This window comes from Larimichthys crocea, unplaced genomic scaffold, assembly GCF_000972845.2.
Source record: "Larimichthys crocea isolate SSNF unplaced genomic scaffold, L_crocea_2.0 scaffold196, whole genome shotgun sequence".
Lineage (NCBI taxonomy): Eukaryota > Metazoa > Chordata > Actinopteri > Sciaenidae > Larimichthys > Larimichthys crocea.
Window position 1 is genome coordinate 172,052 of NW_020852647.1, and position 15,581 is coordinate 187,632.

At 47.4% G+C, this 15,581-nt stretch overlaps 1 protein-coding gene across 1 annotated transcript in view; it reads left to right on the plus strand.

Moving 5' to 3' along the window:
• LOC104931749 (titin) overlaps positions 1-15,581 on the plus strand; it is a 157,861-nt gene that overhangs the window by 99,144 nt on the left and 43,136 nt on the right. The window contains exons 175-206 of the mRNA XM_027275733.1: positions 130-411; positions 639-826; positions 939-1,050; positions 1,202-1,504; positions 1,638-1,946; positions 2,088-2,369; positions 2,493-2,792; positions 2,881-3,174; positions 3,268-6,237; positions 6,354-6,674; positions 6,829-7,113; positions 7,203-7,508; positions 7,611-7,774; positions 7,862-8,102; positions 8,262-8,537; positions 8,634-8,933; positions 9,043-9,345; positions 9,446-9,745; positions 9,862-10,149; positions 10,299-10,601; positions 10,773-11,075; positions 11,182-11,487; positions 11,626-11,913; positions 12,005-12,295; positions 12,382-12,669; positions 12,772-13,054; positions 13,161-13,468; positions 13,559-13,663; positions 13,841-14,038; positions 14,128-14,424; positions 14,540-15,127; positions 15,219-15,521. Of these exons, the coding sequence (XP_027131534.1) occupies positions 130-411; positions 639-826; positions 939-1,050; positions 1,202-1,504; positions 1,638-1,946; positions 2,088-2,369; positions 2,493-2,792; positions 2,881-3,174; positions 3,268-6,237; positions 6,354-6,674; positions 6,829-7,113; positions 7,203-7,508; positions 7,611-7,774; positions 7,862-8,102; positions 8,262-8,537; positions 8,634-8,933; positions 9,043-9,345; positions 9,446-9,745; positions 9,862-10,149; positions 10,299-10,601; positions 10,773-11,075; positions 11,182-11,487; positions 11,626-11,913; positions 12,005-12,295; positions 12,382-12,669; positions 12,772-13,054; positions 13,161-13,468; positions 13,559-13,663; positions 13,841-14,038; positions 14,128-14,424; positions 14,540-15,127; positions 15,219-15,521 (11,685 nt within the window). The remainder of the gene's footprint in view (positions 1-129; positions 412-638; positions 827-938; positions 1,051-1,201; positions 1,505-1,637; positions 1,947-2,087; positions 2,370-2,492; positions 2,793-2,880; positions 3,175-3,267; positions 6,238-6,353; positions 6,675-6,828; positions 7,114-7,202; positions 7,509-7,610; positions 7,775-7,861; positions 8,103-8,261; positions 8,538-8,633; positions 8,934-9,042; positions 9,346-9,445; positions 9,746-9,861; positions 10,150-10,298; positions 10,602-10,772; positions 11,076-11,181; positions 11,488-11,625; positions 11,914-12,004; positions 12,296-12,381; positions 12,670-12,771; positions 13,055-13,160; positions 13,469-13,558; positions 13,664-13,840; positions 14,039-14,127; positions 14,425-14,539; positions 15,128-15,218; positions 15,522-15,581) is intronic.

Sequence of the window (15,581 nt, forward strand, 5' to 3'; positions counted from 1 at the left end):
AGAGGTAGATAAAAACGTAACAATCAAATCACAGCTTTAGATTTGATTTTAAATTGGAAGACTCAGGACCACTTTGTGGAAGTTAATGGGGATATAAAACAAAGAATAAATGATTTTATCTTCTTACAGAACCACCAACCATCGAGCTGGACTTCCGTGATAAGATCATCATTCGTGTGGGTGAAAGCTGCCTGCTGCAGGGCCGCTACACCGGCAAACCTTCTCCATCCATCTCATGGTACCGTGACGACGACGAGCTAAAGGCCGACAAACACATTATGTTCAAGAACACGCTGACCACCATGTCGCTTGGCCTCATTAAGGCAGAGCGTGAGCACAGCGGCAAATATATAGTGGTGGTAGAGAACAGTACCGGATCCAGGAAGGGAGTTTGCAACATCACAGTTGTCGGTATGTAAACAGAACGCGTGGAAAAATTTAGGCTGAGGCTGGTGTCATCAGCAAAAAGTGACAGAAATAGAGATGAAGATTCAGCAATCAAGTGAATGATTTAATTGAGAGTAGGTTTAAAAGTAGACCCCCCCATGGGACATCAGAAGTTATTCTGCCATCCATTTACATACTGGTTGTGTGAAACAGATCCACTGATCAAAGATTTATCTTGTCCGGCCCTGCAGACCGTCCGACTCCTCCCGTTGGCCCAGTGGTCTTTGAGGAGGTACACAGGGAGTACATGGTTATCTCTTGGGCACCTCCTCTGGACAGCGGTGGTGTTGATGTCTCCAATTACATCATCGAGATGAGAGACGTCAACAGAGACACATGGACCACAGTTACATCTGCCAACACCAAGACCACATGCAAGGTGGGTCCAAAAGAGTTGTCATCCAAAACCAGAAAGTGAGGAATCCAGAAAATATGTACCTGACCCACAAATGGAGGGAATGTCTAAAATGTTTTCATTTTTTTTCTTTCAGATTCCAAAGCTGACAGAGGGCAGAGAGTACATCATGAGGGTCTCTGCTGAGAACATGTACGGCATCAGCGACCCTCTGGAGTCGGAGGAGATGAGAGCCAAAGATCTGTTCAGTATGTTTTGCTCATGTTTCAGTTCTCAATTTATTTCAGGAAAATTAAAGAGTTGAATTGATATCCTTCTGTAAAACTTCTTTCTGCACTGACAATGGATCCTAAAAAGACCCATGATAACCCTTTTTTTTCCACTGTGGCCCCTCTGCAGGAGTGCCCGAGGCCCCTGAGATGCCAACGGTCAGAGAGGTTTACGCCACCAATGCTCTGGTTCTGTGGAACCGGCCTCGTGATGGTGGAAAGCCCATCACCAACTACATCCTGGAAAAGAAGGAGCCCTCAGCCAAGAGGTGGTCCAGAGCCACCAGAGACCCGCTGTACCCAGCCACTCAGTACAGAGTCCAGGACTTGGTGGAGGGCTGTGAATACGAGTTCAGGGTGATGGCTGAGAACGAGCTGGGAACTGGAGACCCTAGTGTGCCCTCCAAACCCATCCTTGCCAAAGATCCCATCGGTCAGTGTCACACAAAGTCATGCTGTATTTCTATTATCTTTGAAGATTATATTCTACATTCACATTCATTTATCTTACAAATTATTCTCGTTTTCCATGGTTTACCGTCCTCTCTGATATTTTCTCCTCACAGTCCGTCCCAGCCCTCCAGTGACCCCCGAGGCTTACGATAAGACAAAGGACTCAGTCAGCCTGAGGTGGAAGATGCCCCGCCACGATGGAAAAGGCAGAATCTTTGGTTACCTTGTTGAGTACCAGAAGCCCGGTGCTGTGGAGTGGACTCCAGCCAATGAGACTCCTGAGCAGTGTCCCGACCTTCACTACGTGGTGACAGGCCTGAACGACGGACAAGAGTACGACTTCAGGATCTTCACTGTGAATGCTGCCGGCAAATCTGACCCAGCCCGTGTCAAACAGTCCATCAAAGTCCACGACAGACTGGGTAAGATTTTATGAACTATATGACACCATGTTAAAACATTTCCAAAAATCATGTTTATTAGTTTATTTGTTTTGGCCAGTGTATGCTTTATGCTCTCGAGATATACTAAATTAGGGAATGTTTTCCCATGTCCATTCACAGAGGAGCCAGAGCTACTGCTGGACGCCAACATGGCACGTGACCACCTGGCCATGCTCGGCACTGACATCACCCTTAGTGCCGCCATTAAGGGTGTACCGACACCCACCGTCAGCTGGAAAAAGAATGATGGTGACATGCCTTCTCATATCACTGTCGCTGTCACCGCCACCGGCAGCAAAGTCTTCATCCCTAAGTCAGTGCGTCTGGACTCTGGAAACTACACCATCACTGCGGAGAATGCTGCTGGAAAGAAGTCAGCAACTGTTGCTGTGCTTGTGTTGAGTAAGTGAAACATCCGAATGCAAATATGTGATTTGGTTAGTCATGAATAAAACAATTTGGTGTTTAATGTGCAGTGGTTTGGTTGTTGTAAATTTTACTCTAACACACTTTGGTTTCCAACAGACAAGCCTACTCCTCCCAGGGACCTGACGATTTCCGAGATCACCAGCGAGTCTGCCTACCTGCAATGGAAGGCTCCAGAAGACAACGGTGGTGCCGTCATCTCCCACTATGTTGTGGAGAAGAAGGATGTGGCTGCTGAGCAGTGGGTGCCCGTCTCTGCAGCCAATAAGAAGCTTAGTCTGATGGCCATGTACCTAATGGAAGGAATCCAGTACATGTTCAGAGTGGCTGCTGAGAACCAGTTTGGCAGGAGCAACTATGTGACGACCAAAACACCCATCAAGGCTGTCGACCCTCTGTGTGAGTAAAAATCCAAATTATGTTGTCTAATTTTACTTAAAGTGAGTACTTGAAGTAATAAATTGATTTTACCCGGACCCCCCTCTAGATCCTCCTGGCCCACCAAAAAACCTGCACCACACTGATGCAGAAAAGACAGAGGTGTGGCTGGCATGGGAATGGCCCGACCGCACAGGCGGAAGTGAAATCACTGGCTTCATCGTGGAGCACCAGGAAGAGGGCCAGACTGACTGGGTAACCTTCAAGACGGTCAGCGACAACTACGCTCACGTTACCGGTCTTGTGGAGGGCAAGACTTACCGTTTCAGGGTCAAGGCCCAAAACGCCATTGGTATTAGCCGTCCTGACACCAGTGTCCCTGTCACCTGCCAAGAGAAGACATGTAGGAAACATGATTCTTATAGACGTCTTCTATAACAAGTTTTTCCTGCACTCTGAAAACATCTAATATTATTGCTATTTTGTTGTCTTTCAGTGCCACCAACCATTGAAGTTGATGTGAAGCTCATTGAGGGTCTTATTCTCAAAGCTGGAGGTACTATCGTCCTTCCAGCTAAGATGACAGGCATCCCTGATCCTACTGCTAAATGGATGACTGATGGAAAGGAGATTGCATCTGAGGGCCGCTATCACATTGAGTCTGCTGGATCTTCCACTGTCCTTAGCATCCCTGAGTGCAAGAGAGAAGACACTGGAGAGTATGGCCTCACTGTGACCAATCCTGTAGGTAGCAAGACTGTGGCCCTGCATGTTACTGTACTGGATCTTCCAGGTCCACCCATTGGACCTGTCAACATCTTGGAGGTCACCCCTGATTATATGATGATCCAATGGAGGGCGCCCAAGGATGACGGTGGCACACCTGTCACCAACTATGTGGTAGAAAAGAAGGATGTGAAGAAGCCATGGGAGCCCTGGTCTGTTGTTAGCTCCAGCGGCACAAGCACCAAGGCAAAGGTGCCCAGGCTGGAGCAGGGTCGTGAGTACATCGTCCGTGTCCGTGCAGAGAACAAGATTGGTATTGGTGCAGGGCTTGAGAGTCCTCCCACTATTGCCAAGCACATGTTTAACCCCCCTGGTCCACCAGGCCCACCAGAGTGCTCTGATATCACAGAGAATGCTGTTACAGTGTCATGGGCCCTGCCTGACTATGATGGAGGCAGCCCCATTAGTGGCTACGTGGTTGAACGCAGAGAATTGACAGGAAAGTGGATCCGTGTCAACAAAACTCCTGTGCTGGACCTCAGATACAGAGTTTCAGGCCTGTTTGAGGGCAACAGCTATGAGTTCAGAGTGTTTGCTGAGAACATTGCTGGAATCAGTGAACCTTCACTCAACTCTGACCCTATCAAAGCAACACGTGCCATCACCAAACCCGGACCCCCTGGAAATCTTAAGCTGAAGGACTGGAGCAAGTCCTATGCTGACATCTGCTGGACGAAGCCAACAAGAGATGGAGGCAGTCCCATCCTGGGCTATGTGGTTGAGGCTCAAAAGTCAGGAACCGCCAAGTGGGACAGAATCAACAAGGATCTCATCAAAATGTGTGCCTACAGAGTGCCAGGCCTCTTTGAAGGAATGGAGTACAGATTCCGCATCAGAGCCACCAACAAGGTTGGAGACAGTGAACCTAGGGAGCTGGCTGAAACTGTCATAGCAAAGGACATTCTTGTGCCCCCTGAGGTTGTTGTTGATGTGTCTTGCCGTGACTCTCTGACGGTCAGGGCAGGCCAGATCATAAGTTTAATTACCAGGGTGAAGGGTAGACCAGACCCAGAGATCACATGGACCAAAGATGCCAGAGCCTTAACTAGAGACAAGCGCACTGAGTTTAACAACAACTATCCTCTGTGTGAATTTGTCATCAATGATGCAGTCAGGTCAGACTATGGTAAATATGCCATTGTTGCTAAGAACAGCAGTGGACAAGCACAGGCCACCATTATTGTCAATGTTCTGGACACTCCAGGAGCTTGCCAGAACCTGAAAGTAGCATACGTGACCAAGAAATCCTGCATGGTGTCCTGGGAGAATCCTGAGGACAACGGAGGCACTGAGATCACTCAGTACATTATTGAGTGCCGTCAGCCTAGCCAGAGAGGATGGACGGTGGTCTCCAATGACTGCACCAAGCGCCTGATAAAAGCCCCTCTGACTGAGGGCTGTGAGTACTTCTTCCGTGTCAGTGCGGAGAACAAGATTGGTGCTGGTCCACCCACTGAGAGCAAGACACCTGTGCTGGCAGTTGATCCCGTTGAGAAGCCTGGTGAGCCTATTGACTTTCACATTTCTGAGATCGGCAAGACCTTCTGCTTCCTTAAGTGGAAGAAGCCAGATTATGACGGTGGTAGCCGTAACCTGGGTTATCATGTTGAGAAGAAACCAAAGGACGGTGAGGAGTGGGAGAGGCTTCACAAGGGTGCCATCAAGGAGACTTACTTCATGGCTGACAGGTGCATTGAAAACCAGATCTACCAGTTCAGAGTTCAGACTAAGAATGAGGGAGGTGAGAGCAACTGGGTGACCACACCTGAAGTACTGGTTAAGGAACAGCTTGTGGAACCTGAAATCAAGATTAAACTGGATGGAACACTCGTGGTCAAGGCAGGAGACTCAATTCCTATTGAGGCAACCGTGAAGGGAAAACCCCAGCCAAATGTCAAATGGACCAAAGATGAGAGCACAGAAGAGATCAAGAAGAGCCCTAGACTTCAGATTGAAAGTGGTGCTGACTTCTCAAAGCTTCTGCTTACAGGTGCCAAGCGTACCGACAGTGGCAAATATGTTGTTACTGCCTCCAACGGTGCAGGAACCTGCTCTGCTCATGCTAAGGTCAATGTCCTGGATAGACCTGGCCCCATCAGGGATCTCAAGGTGTCTGGTGTCACCATCGACAGGTGCAATCTGGCCTGGGAAATCCCAGAGGATGATGGTGGCTGCGATATATACAACTACATTATTGAGAAATGTGAGACTAAGAGGGGAGTCTGGTCAGTCCACTCCAATGCTGTCATCACCAATAAAGCTAAAGTTACTCGTCTTATTGAGGGCAATGAGTATATCTTCAGAGTTCGTGCTGAGAATAAGATGGGCCCTGGCCCTGCAGTCCAGAGTGAGGCCGTTGTTGCTGGCACCCAGTTCAGTGTACCTGATGCTCCTGAGGCACCACAGGTCACCAAGATTTCCAAAGAAGAGATGACTGTGGAGTGGTCAGAACCAGAGAAAGATGGCGGAAAGCCAATCACAGGTTATCTGTTGGAGAAGATTGAAGAGCACGGCATTAGGTGGTCTCCTGTCAACAAAGATCCAATCCCTGGAACTCGTCTCACCGTCACTGGACTCCTGCCCCTCCATGACTACCAGTACAGAGTAAAGGCTGTCAATGAAATTGGCATCAGCAACCCAAGCAAGGCTTCCCGTGCAATCACTGCCAAGGACACAGTCGGTATGTAACCAGTAATGTTTTTATTCTGTTTAATATCTATTTGTTAACAAATGTACCTTACTATAGACTAGAAAATCTATGGTTTCATCTTCACACATGCCTATGTCTACTTACAGAGCCTCCTGCACCTCCTACCAACTTGAAGGTCCTGGATAGCAGCAAGTCCACAGTCACCCTCGGCTGGGTCAAGCCTGTATCAGATGGTGGAGCTCCCATCATTGGCTATGTGGTGGAGATGAGGGCACAGGGAAGCGCCAAGAAAGGAGACGATGGTTGGAAGAGGTGCAATGTGGCAGCTCAGCTGGTCGTGTGCGAATTCACAGTCACAAGTCTGGATGAGAAGCTTGTGTATGAATTCAGAGTGTCAGCTCAGAACCAAGTGGGCATGAGCCTGCCATGTGACCTGGAGGGTGCTGTCATACCCAGGGAGATTCTAGGTAAGAGCTTTATTGAATTTCAATTGCTTATGTGGTAACTAGATGGGTTAATCAGAGTGCCTCAAGACAAATAAAGGAGGAACTAGAAATTAACATTACTTGCCAATCTGTACCTGTAACATTAAGATGACACCTGCATTGTTTGTTCCAACAGAGGCACCAGAGATCGACATGGATGCCAACCTGAAGCAGGGATTAACAGTGAGAGCTGGTTGTCCCATCAGACTGTGTGCCACCATCAGAGGTAGACCACCTCCTACAGTCACTTGGAGGAGGATGGGCATCGACAATGTGGTCAGAAAGGGAAAAGTCGACATCATTGACACCATGACGTTCCTGGTCATCCCTGATAGCACCCGTGACGACTCTGGCAAATACTGCCTGACTCTGAAGAGTGCTGCTGGGGAGAAGGCTGTGTTCGTCAATGTTAAGGTTCTGGGTGAGTCCTGGTTTTCTTTTAATACTATATACTTAACAATCACAAACATGAAGGAAGAAAACTCCAACATGTTCTGTTTTCTCTGACAGACACTCCGGGACCTGTGATGAATCTCGAGGCTACCGACATCAAACAAACATCAGCCATGCTGTCCTGGAGTCCTCCAGATGTTGATGGTGGCAGTGAGGTCACACACTACATTGTTGAGAAGCGCGAGATTGACCGCAAGACTTGGGCAACTGTGAAGGGCCAAGTTGAGAAGGATAAGATTCCCTTCAAAGTCACTGGACTGATGCCAGGCACTGACTACTACTTCAGAGTCACAGCTGTCAATGAGTATGGCTCTGGAGTTCCCAGAGTGTCACCCACTTCCTACCTGGCCTCTGATCCTGTCAGTACGTATCATTTCCAGTTGCCTGCTGTGCTCCGTTCATTCTTTTCTTTTTTATCACTCTATTGAAACATTTGAACACATGCCATCTGATTTCCTTTTCCAGGCAAGCCAGATCCTTGCGAGAAGATTGAGGTTCTGGAGATCACCAAGAACAATTGCACAGTCGGCTGGGTGAAACCAGCAAGGGATGGTGGTGCCAAGATCGATGGTTACGTGATTGAATACATTGAGGTCAAACCTCCTCCAGAGCCTCCAGCACCTGTGGAGGTTTGTCATGTGATCAAACAGTTTTTTTTATGTTGTGTTATTATTGTACTACAAGAATGCAGTGAATAAAACCTTAATTTGCCACAGGTTCCAGAGGGAGAGGAGGCTCCTCCACCACCACCTCCACCTCCAGTGGTAGAGGATGAAGAGGAAGCAGAACCTGAAAAAGAAGTCTGGAACGCCTACACTACTGTGAAAGGTTTATCAGTCAGCATCAGTGGCCTGAAGGAGGGCAAGAAGTACAAGTTCAGAGTCGCTGCTAAGAACATTATGGGCATGAGCATGTTCACTGAGACCCGACAGCCGATCGAGATTAAGGAACAGATGTGTAAGTAGTAGCCATTAATGTCTAACTAGTAGCCATTAATAAGAGCTCAATAAGAAGTTTAGTCATTATTCTATAGCAGGGCAGGACAGTCCTCCATTTATTATCTTAGATAACCCGAGATCTCTTCATTCTAATGAATTCTCATGTTCTCACCTGCAGTAGAGCCAAAGATTGTCATGCCTGAGACAGTCGGTGCCAGAGCCGGTGCCAAGCTCAGAGTGGAAGCCCTGGTTTCTGGAAAACCTGCCCCAACCTGCAAGTGGATGCGTGGTGAGAAAGCGGTGGTCCCATCCAGCCGTCTAGCCGTGCACCAGTCTGGCAACATGTGTGTCCTGATTATCAAGGATGTGTCAAGGACTGACAGTGGAGAGTACAGCCTGGTGGCTGAAAACAGTTCTGCAAAGGTGGTCCAGTCCCTGAAAGTTGTCATCAGAGGTCAGAAAATTAAAGAACCTTGAAGATTTTGTGAGACAAAGTTACTTGACATTGTGGAGATTGTTTATTTTTAAACATGACTATTCTGTGTTTCAGACATCCCTGGTCCGCCCGAGGGCCCTGTGGAGATCAGTGACATTGATGCTGATGCTTGCTCCCTGTCCTGGAACAAACCTCTGGAGGATGGAGGCAGCAACATCACTAACTACATCGTGGAAAAATGCGATGTGAGTCGAGGTGACTGGATGACGGCTGCGTCTTCCGGCTTGAAGACAAGTTGCAGACTTGGAAAGCTCATCCCCGGGAAGGAGTATGTGTTCCGTATCCGTGCTGAGAACCGCTTTGGCGTGTCAGATGCCATTCAGTCTGACAGGATGGTGGCCAAGTTCCCCTTTGGTGAGTTTAATGTTTCTAGTGCAGTCCTTGATTCGCTTGAGATGTAAGCTAAAATTGGTAGATTTTATTATTACAGACAATATTAATTTGGTTTGTTTCTTGTCATCAGATGTTCCTAGTGAGCCCCTCAACTGCCGCATCAACAAGACCAACAAGGACTGTATGTTTGTGGCCTGGGATAAGCCCGAGAGCGATGGTGGCAGTCCCATCACAGGTTATTACATAGAGCGTAAGGAGAGGAACAGCCTGCTGTGGGTGAAGGCCAATGACACCGTTGTTCGCAACACCGAGTACCCATGTGCCGGCCTCATCGAGGGACTGGAGTACACCTTCAGAGTGTCCGCCATGAACCGCGCTGGCCAGGGCAAACCAAGCAAGAAGACTGACTTTGTCACAGCCAGAACGCCTGTTGGTAAGTTTGCTGCAGAGGAAACAACACCTACCTAACAGCTTTATATTATGAATTCAATCCTGTTTTCTTACATTTGCTTATTTGTCTGTTTGTGTCACAGACACTCCAGGTAAACCCGAGGTCCTGGACATCACCAAGAACTCTGTCTCTCTGTTGTGGGCCCGTCCCAAAAATGATGGTGGCAGCAAGATCATTGGATACTATGTTGAGGCCATGCAGGTGCCGGGAGATACCTGGATACGCTGCAACACCAGCAGCCAGAATGTCCCAAGGGAAGAGTATACAGTGACTGGCCTGGAGAGAGACCTTCAGTACCAGTTCAGAGTCATTGCCAAAACTGCTGTTAACCTGAGCAAGCCTTCAGAGCCAACAGAGCCTATCCTGGTCTGTGCCGAGAATGGTGAGAGGTTTTGATTGACACTTTGACACCAGGCTGATAAATCAGTCACTATAATAACAACACTACAGTATTACTAACACTCGTAACACTGCTTTATCTCATCTTTACAAACATAGTTCCTCCGAGGGTGGAGCTTAACGCCAGGATGCAGAAGGGTTTGAAGGTAAAGGCCGGAACTACAATTCTCCTGGAGGCTGAGGTACTTGGTAAACCCATGCCTAGAGTGACCTGGAAGAGAGGCGATGATAGCCTAAAGTCAGGTGAAGGTCAGGTCATCACCCAGCAAAGGAATCACTTCCAGCTGGAGATGACAGATGTCACCAAGGAGCACACAGGAACCTACACCATCTTGGCTGAAAATGCCAGCGGCTCCAAGACCGCCGAAATCCAAGTCATTGTTCTGGGTGAGTGCTTTTGGTTTTTCTTTTGGGATGTCTGTTTTCACAGTCTATAAACTGTATTCATATTCAGTTCTGCATGATGTTCAAACAGTTTCACCAATCAACATGCTATGCTCATTTGGCTAATATTCCACTATTTTGTGTCTTCTCAGACGTGCCCGGCCCTCCTGCCAGTGCCAAATACGTAGAGGTGTTCGCCACCAGTATCAAGGTGTCCTGGGAGGCTCCTCTGAAGGACGGTGGTGCCCCCATTAAGAACTACATCGTAGACAAGCGTGAAACCAGCAGAGCCAACTGGGCCCAGGTCTCGGCCAAGATCAAGGGTGACCTCCATGAGCTCAACGTGGAGAAGCTGATCGAGGGTCATGAGTACCAGTTCAGAATCCGTGCTGAGAACACATGGGGAGTGGGAGATCCCCTCACCACTTCCCCTGTCATCGCCAAGAACCCATTCAGTGAGTTATGATGATCATTTTCTTTGGATTGATTGATCACTGGTAGTGAAGAACGTCTACCATCATACATAAAGCTTGTTATCAGTGTGTCAACAGATAGTTGCTTATTTCAAACTTAAACTACTTTTTAATATGTATAAACTAAAATCTGAATTCTTCTGGCACTTTCAGCTGTGCCTGGACCTTGCGAGGCCCCAGTTATCACCAATGTGACTAAGGATCATATGACTGTGAGCTGGAAGGAGCCAGCAGATGATGGAAAATCCACCATCCTGGGCTACATGCTGGAAAAGAAAGAGACCAAGGAGATCAGTTGGACCAAGATGAACAGGAAGCCCATCACAGAGAGGAGCCTGGATGTGACAGGCCTCACAGAGGGAATCGAGTATGAGTTCAGAGTCAGTGCCATCAACATGGCAGGGGTTGGCAAACCAAGTGAGCCCTCTGCTGGCACCACAGCACAGAATCCCATCAGTGAGTTTCATGACCTTTGAAAATATTTCATAATTAATGTACTGTTACTCACAGAGATGAAAGACTCTGTATGTAACCTAACCTGGGTCAATGTTTTGTTCCCCAGCTCCTCCTGGCCCCGTGGTGAATCCCAGTGTGAGAGACACCACCCACAGCACCATCAGCCTCACCTGGACAGCTCCCGCCAATGATGGTGGAAGCCCCATTATTGGATACTTAGTGGAGTGCAAGAGGACTGACACCACTGACTGGATCCGCTGCAATGTCCCCAGGAACCTCCAGGAGACCAGCTACATCATTCAGAACCTCATCGACAAGTCAGAGTACCAGTGCCGCATTACTGCTGTCAACAAAGTTGGCTTTGGAGAGGCAGTTGAAGTACCTGGCAAGCATGTTGCCAAGGACATTATTGGTAAGTCTGATTACATTAGATGACACTAAGTGTAAGTGGAACATAACAAGACATAACAAGGTATTCAAGATATAGTCTGGATCTTTCAGTTATTTAAACTGTCACTAATGAAATTATGCTCTATGTGTGTTTATGCAGTTCCTCCTGAGGCAGAGCTGAGTGCAGAGCTGAAGGAAGTTCTGGAGCTGAACGCTGGTGCCACCATGAGGCTGAAGGCCACCATCAAGGGCCGTCCTATTCCCAAAGTCACATGGGCAAAGATGAACACCAACATCAAGGACCGCCAGGGCATTGTCATTAAATCCACCAACACAGACACCATGGTGATGGTGGAGAAGGTCAACAGATATGATGCTGGCAAATACATTCTGAGTCTGGACAGCTTGGCCGGCATGAAGATGTACACCATCGTTGTCAAGGTCTTTGGTGAGTGAAGGAAGCAAACCCATTCATCTTATTTTGTTTGTGATGATTGTACTCTGTAGAGACTGACTGAAGTGCTGCTGTGTCTCTTCAGATACCCCCGGACCACCAGTCAACCTAATGGTGAAGGAAACATCCAAGGACGCTGCTTCCATCTACTGGGACGCTCCCCTGATTAATGGTGGCTATGAAATCACCCACTACATTGTGGAGAAGCGTGACACTGAGAGGAAGGCCTGGTCTATTGTCTCCAACAATTGCACCAAGACATTATTCGATGTGCCAGACCTGGATGCTGGACGGTCTTACTGCTTCAGAGTGTCCGCCGTTAACCAGCTTGGTTCTGGAGAGTGTTGTGAAACAGCTGACTCAGTCAGAGCATCTGGTGGGTTTGATAACAGATTCTGACCTTCTTTTGTTTTTTTGTTTCTGCAAATATCTTACTCACTGCACTCATTTTCACTTTTCCAGAGGAGCCTGGGCCTGTCATGGATTTCAAGACCCTGCTGGTTACCAAGGACTCTTGCACTCTTAGCTGGAAGAAGCCCCTCACCGATGGTGGAAGCCGCATCATCTGCTACGTGCTGGAGGTTCTCAATGGTGACGACAAGTACAAGGAGTTGATGAGATCTAAAAACATGCAGTACAGTGCTAAGGACCTGGTGGAGGACAAAGAGTACACCTACAGAGTCAAGGCTGTGAATGACACAGGAGAGAGCTCTGCCAAGGAGCTCAAGTTTGTTGCTAAGGACCAGATCAGTAAGTGACCTTTTATAAAAATGTACCAACAAAGAACTATTCAAGAAATGATGTCAAGTGTTCAAAGTAGAGTTTTAAAATATTGACTCCTTCCCCCTTCAGTTCCTCCCAGCTGTGACTTGAGGGAGCTGCCTAACATGTGCTACATTGCTAAGGAGGGTAGCACCGTCCGTCTGAAGATCCCGATTATTGGCAAACCTACACCCAAGGTCTCCTGGAAGAAGGGAGATGATGAAGACCTGACAGACACAGGCAGAGTGTGTGTAGAGTCCTCTCCAGTCACCACCACCCTCCTGATCAGGGACTGCCAGAGGAGTGATGCCTCCAAATACACCATAACACTGAGGAACAGTGCTGCAACCAAGGAGTCCACCATTTTCATCAGGTAGGAATTAAACTGTACTAGAGAATGCAATACAATATGAAGATGAATGACAATGTTTTCCTTTTAGATCACAATTAAAGGTTTTAATCCCTCTGTTTCCTTTCAGGGTGGTGGGTAAACCTGGCCTCCCTGTTGGACCCGTTAAGTTCAAAGATGTCACTGCAGATGGTGCCACGCTGAAGTGGGGTGCTCCTAAGGATGATGGCGGCTCAGAGATCACAAACTATATCCTGGAAAAGAGAGACTTTGTCACCAACATGTGGGTGACTGTATCCTCCACTGTGGAGACCAACTCCATGAGGGTAACTGGTCTCCATGAGGGCACAGAGTATATCTTCAGAGTCTGTGCTGAGAACAAGTACGGTGTTGGAGAAGGACTTAAGTCTGATCCTATTGTTGCTAAACATCCATTCAGTAAGTGACTCATATATTATATATATTTTAAAAGATGGATGTTCAAAATTGAACTTCTCCTTACTGTCCAGTATCACTGTTTCTCTACAGACGTTCCTGATGCTCCTCCTCCACCTGAGCTCATGAGCATGCGCCACGACTCTGCTTATTTGGCCTGGTGTGACCCCAGGAAGACTGGAGGATCTCCCATCACAGGTGCCGTTAGCTTGGACACTTGACCTATCTACTGTCAAACATCTATTTTATTTCCTCTTATATTATATTACATACATTTTTCTTTGCTTAGTTGCACTTTACTCAATATCTATGACATGCATGTTGCACCTGAGCTTAATGTGGATTTTGTTTTTCTGTGTTTGGTGCTACGTTCAGGCTATCATGTTGAGTTCAAAGAGAGAAACAGTATGTTGTGGAAGAGGGCAAGCCCGACCGCCTTGAGGATGAAGGAACACAAGGTCACTGGGCTGACTGAAGGTCTGGAGTATGAGTTCAGAGTTATGGCAATCAACCTGGCAGGCATTGGCAGACCAAGCGCTCCCACCAGTCCACAAGTGGCTCTCGATCCCATTGGTAAGTGTAATAAATGTGACTGATGATAAGTATAAAAATACTGTGAAAGATAAAACAATGCATTTTTATGTTGTACTATCTATTATTAGATGCTCCTGGTAAACCTGATGTGATCAGCATCACCAGAAGCACCGTAACTCTCCAGTGGACCGAGCCACAGTTCGATGGTGGCCACAGACTTACAGGCTACATTGTTGAGAAGAGGGACCTGCCTTCTAAGATCTGGGTGAAGGCCAACAATGTGAATGTTGTGGAGCCTGCATTCACTGTAACCGATCTACAGGAGGGCTGCAAATACGAGTTCAGAATCAGGGCAAAGAATGCCGCTGGTGCTCTCAGCCCGCCCTCTGAACAGACAGACACCATTATCTGTAGAGATGAATATGGTGAGATATAAAACCACCACTAAGATGTTGTCTCACTCACATCTCAATGTACTTCCAATGATTATTGTGGCATATAATGAATAATAAATCAAATGTTTCCTATTTTGTCCAACAGCTGCCCCAACCATTATCATTGATGCTCAGGTTAAGGAGGGTCTGACTGTCCGAGCTGGTGATACTATTGCCATCACGGCAACAAGCATTTTAGGAAAACCTGCACCAACCTCATGCTGGTCAAAGGGAGGAAAGTATTTCAAACCCTCTGATCTGGTTCATATTGAGACCACTGCAAGCTCCTCTACTCTTTCCCTCAAGTATGCTAGCAGGAATGACACTGGGGAGTACATCATTACTGCCAGTAACCCCTTCGGTGTGAAGGAAGAATCTGTCAAGGTCACCGTTCTGGATGTTCCTGGTTCTCCTGGACCTATTGAATGCAGTGGTGTCTCCTCTGAAAAGGTCACTCTTACATGGACAGCTCCTACTGAGGACGGAGGCTCTCCTATTAAGTATTACACCCTGGAGAAGAGAGAGACCAGCCGCCTGCTCTGGACTGTGCTGGAAGAGAATGTCATTGACTGTCACTATGTGGCCAACAAGCTCATCCAGGGAAATGAGTACTTCTTCAGAGTCTCCGCTGTTAACCAATATGGTGCTAGTGAGCCATCTCACTCTGAGGCTGTCAAGATGGTTGACAGATTCGGTATGTGCATTTAGTTTATGTTCCTTAGTGCATCTTATATCCTGCAGAGCATGCATGTTTATGAATGTGTTTCTTCTATCTATTCATGTAGGTCCTCCTGGTCCACCATCTAGACCAGAGGTTGAGAAAGTTGATGGACACTCAGCCACTGTGACCTGGAGGAGACCAGCTGAGGATGGAGGAAGTGACATCATTGGTTACTGTGTTGAGAAGAAGGAGAAAAAGGGTATGAGGTGGGTTAGGGCATCCAAGAAATCCATTGCTGAGCTCAGCTATGAAGTTACCGGTCTCACAGAGGGCATCGAGTACGAGTTCCGTGTTCTTGCTGAGAACAAGGCTGGTTTTGGAGAGCCAAGTGAGCCATCCATGCCTGTCAGAACAATAGTTGCTGCATGTAAGTAAAAAAGATATTTTACTACTTTTATTACATTATTTCCTATTTTTAAATATTTAA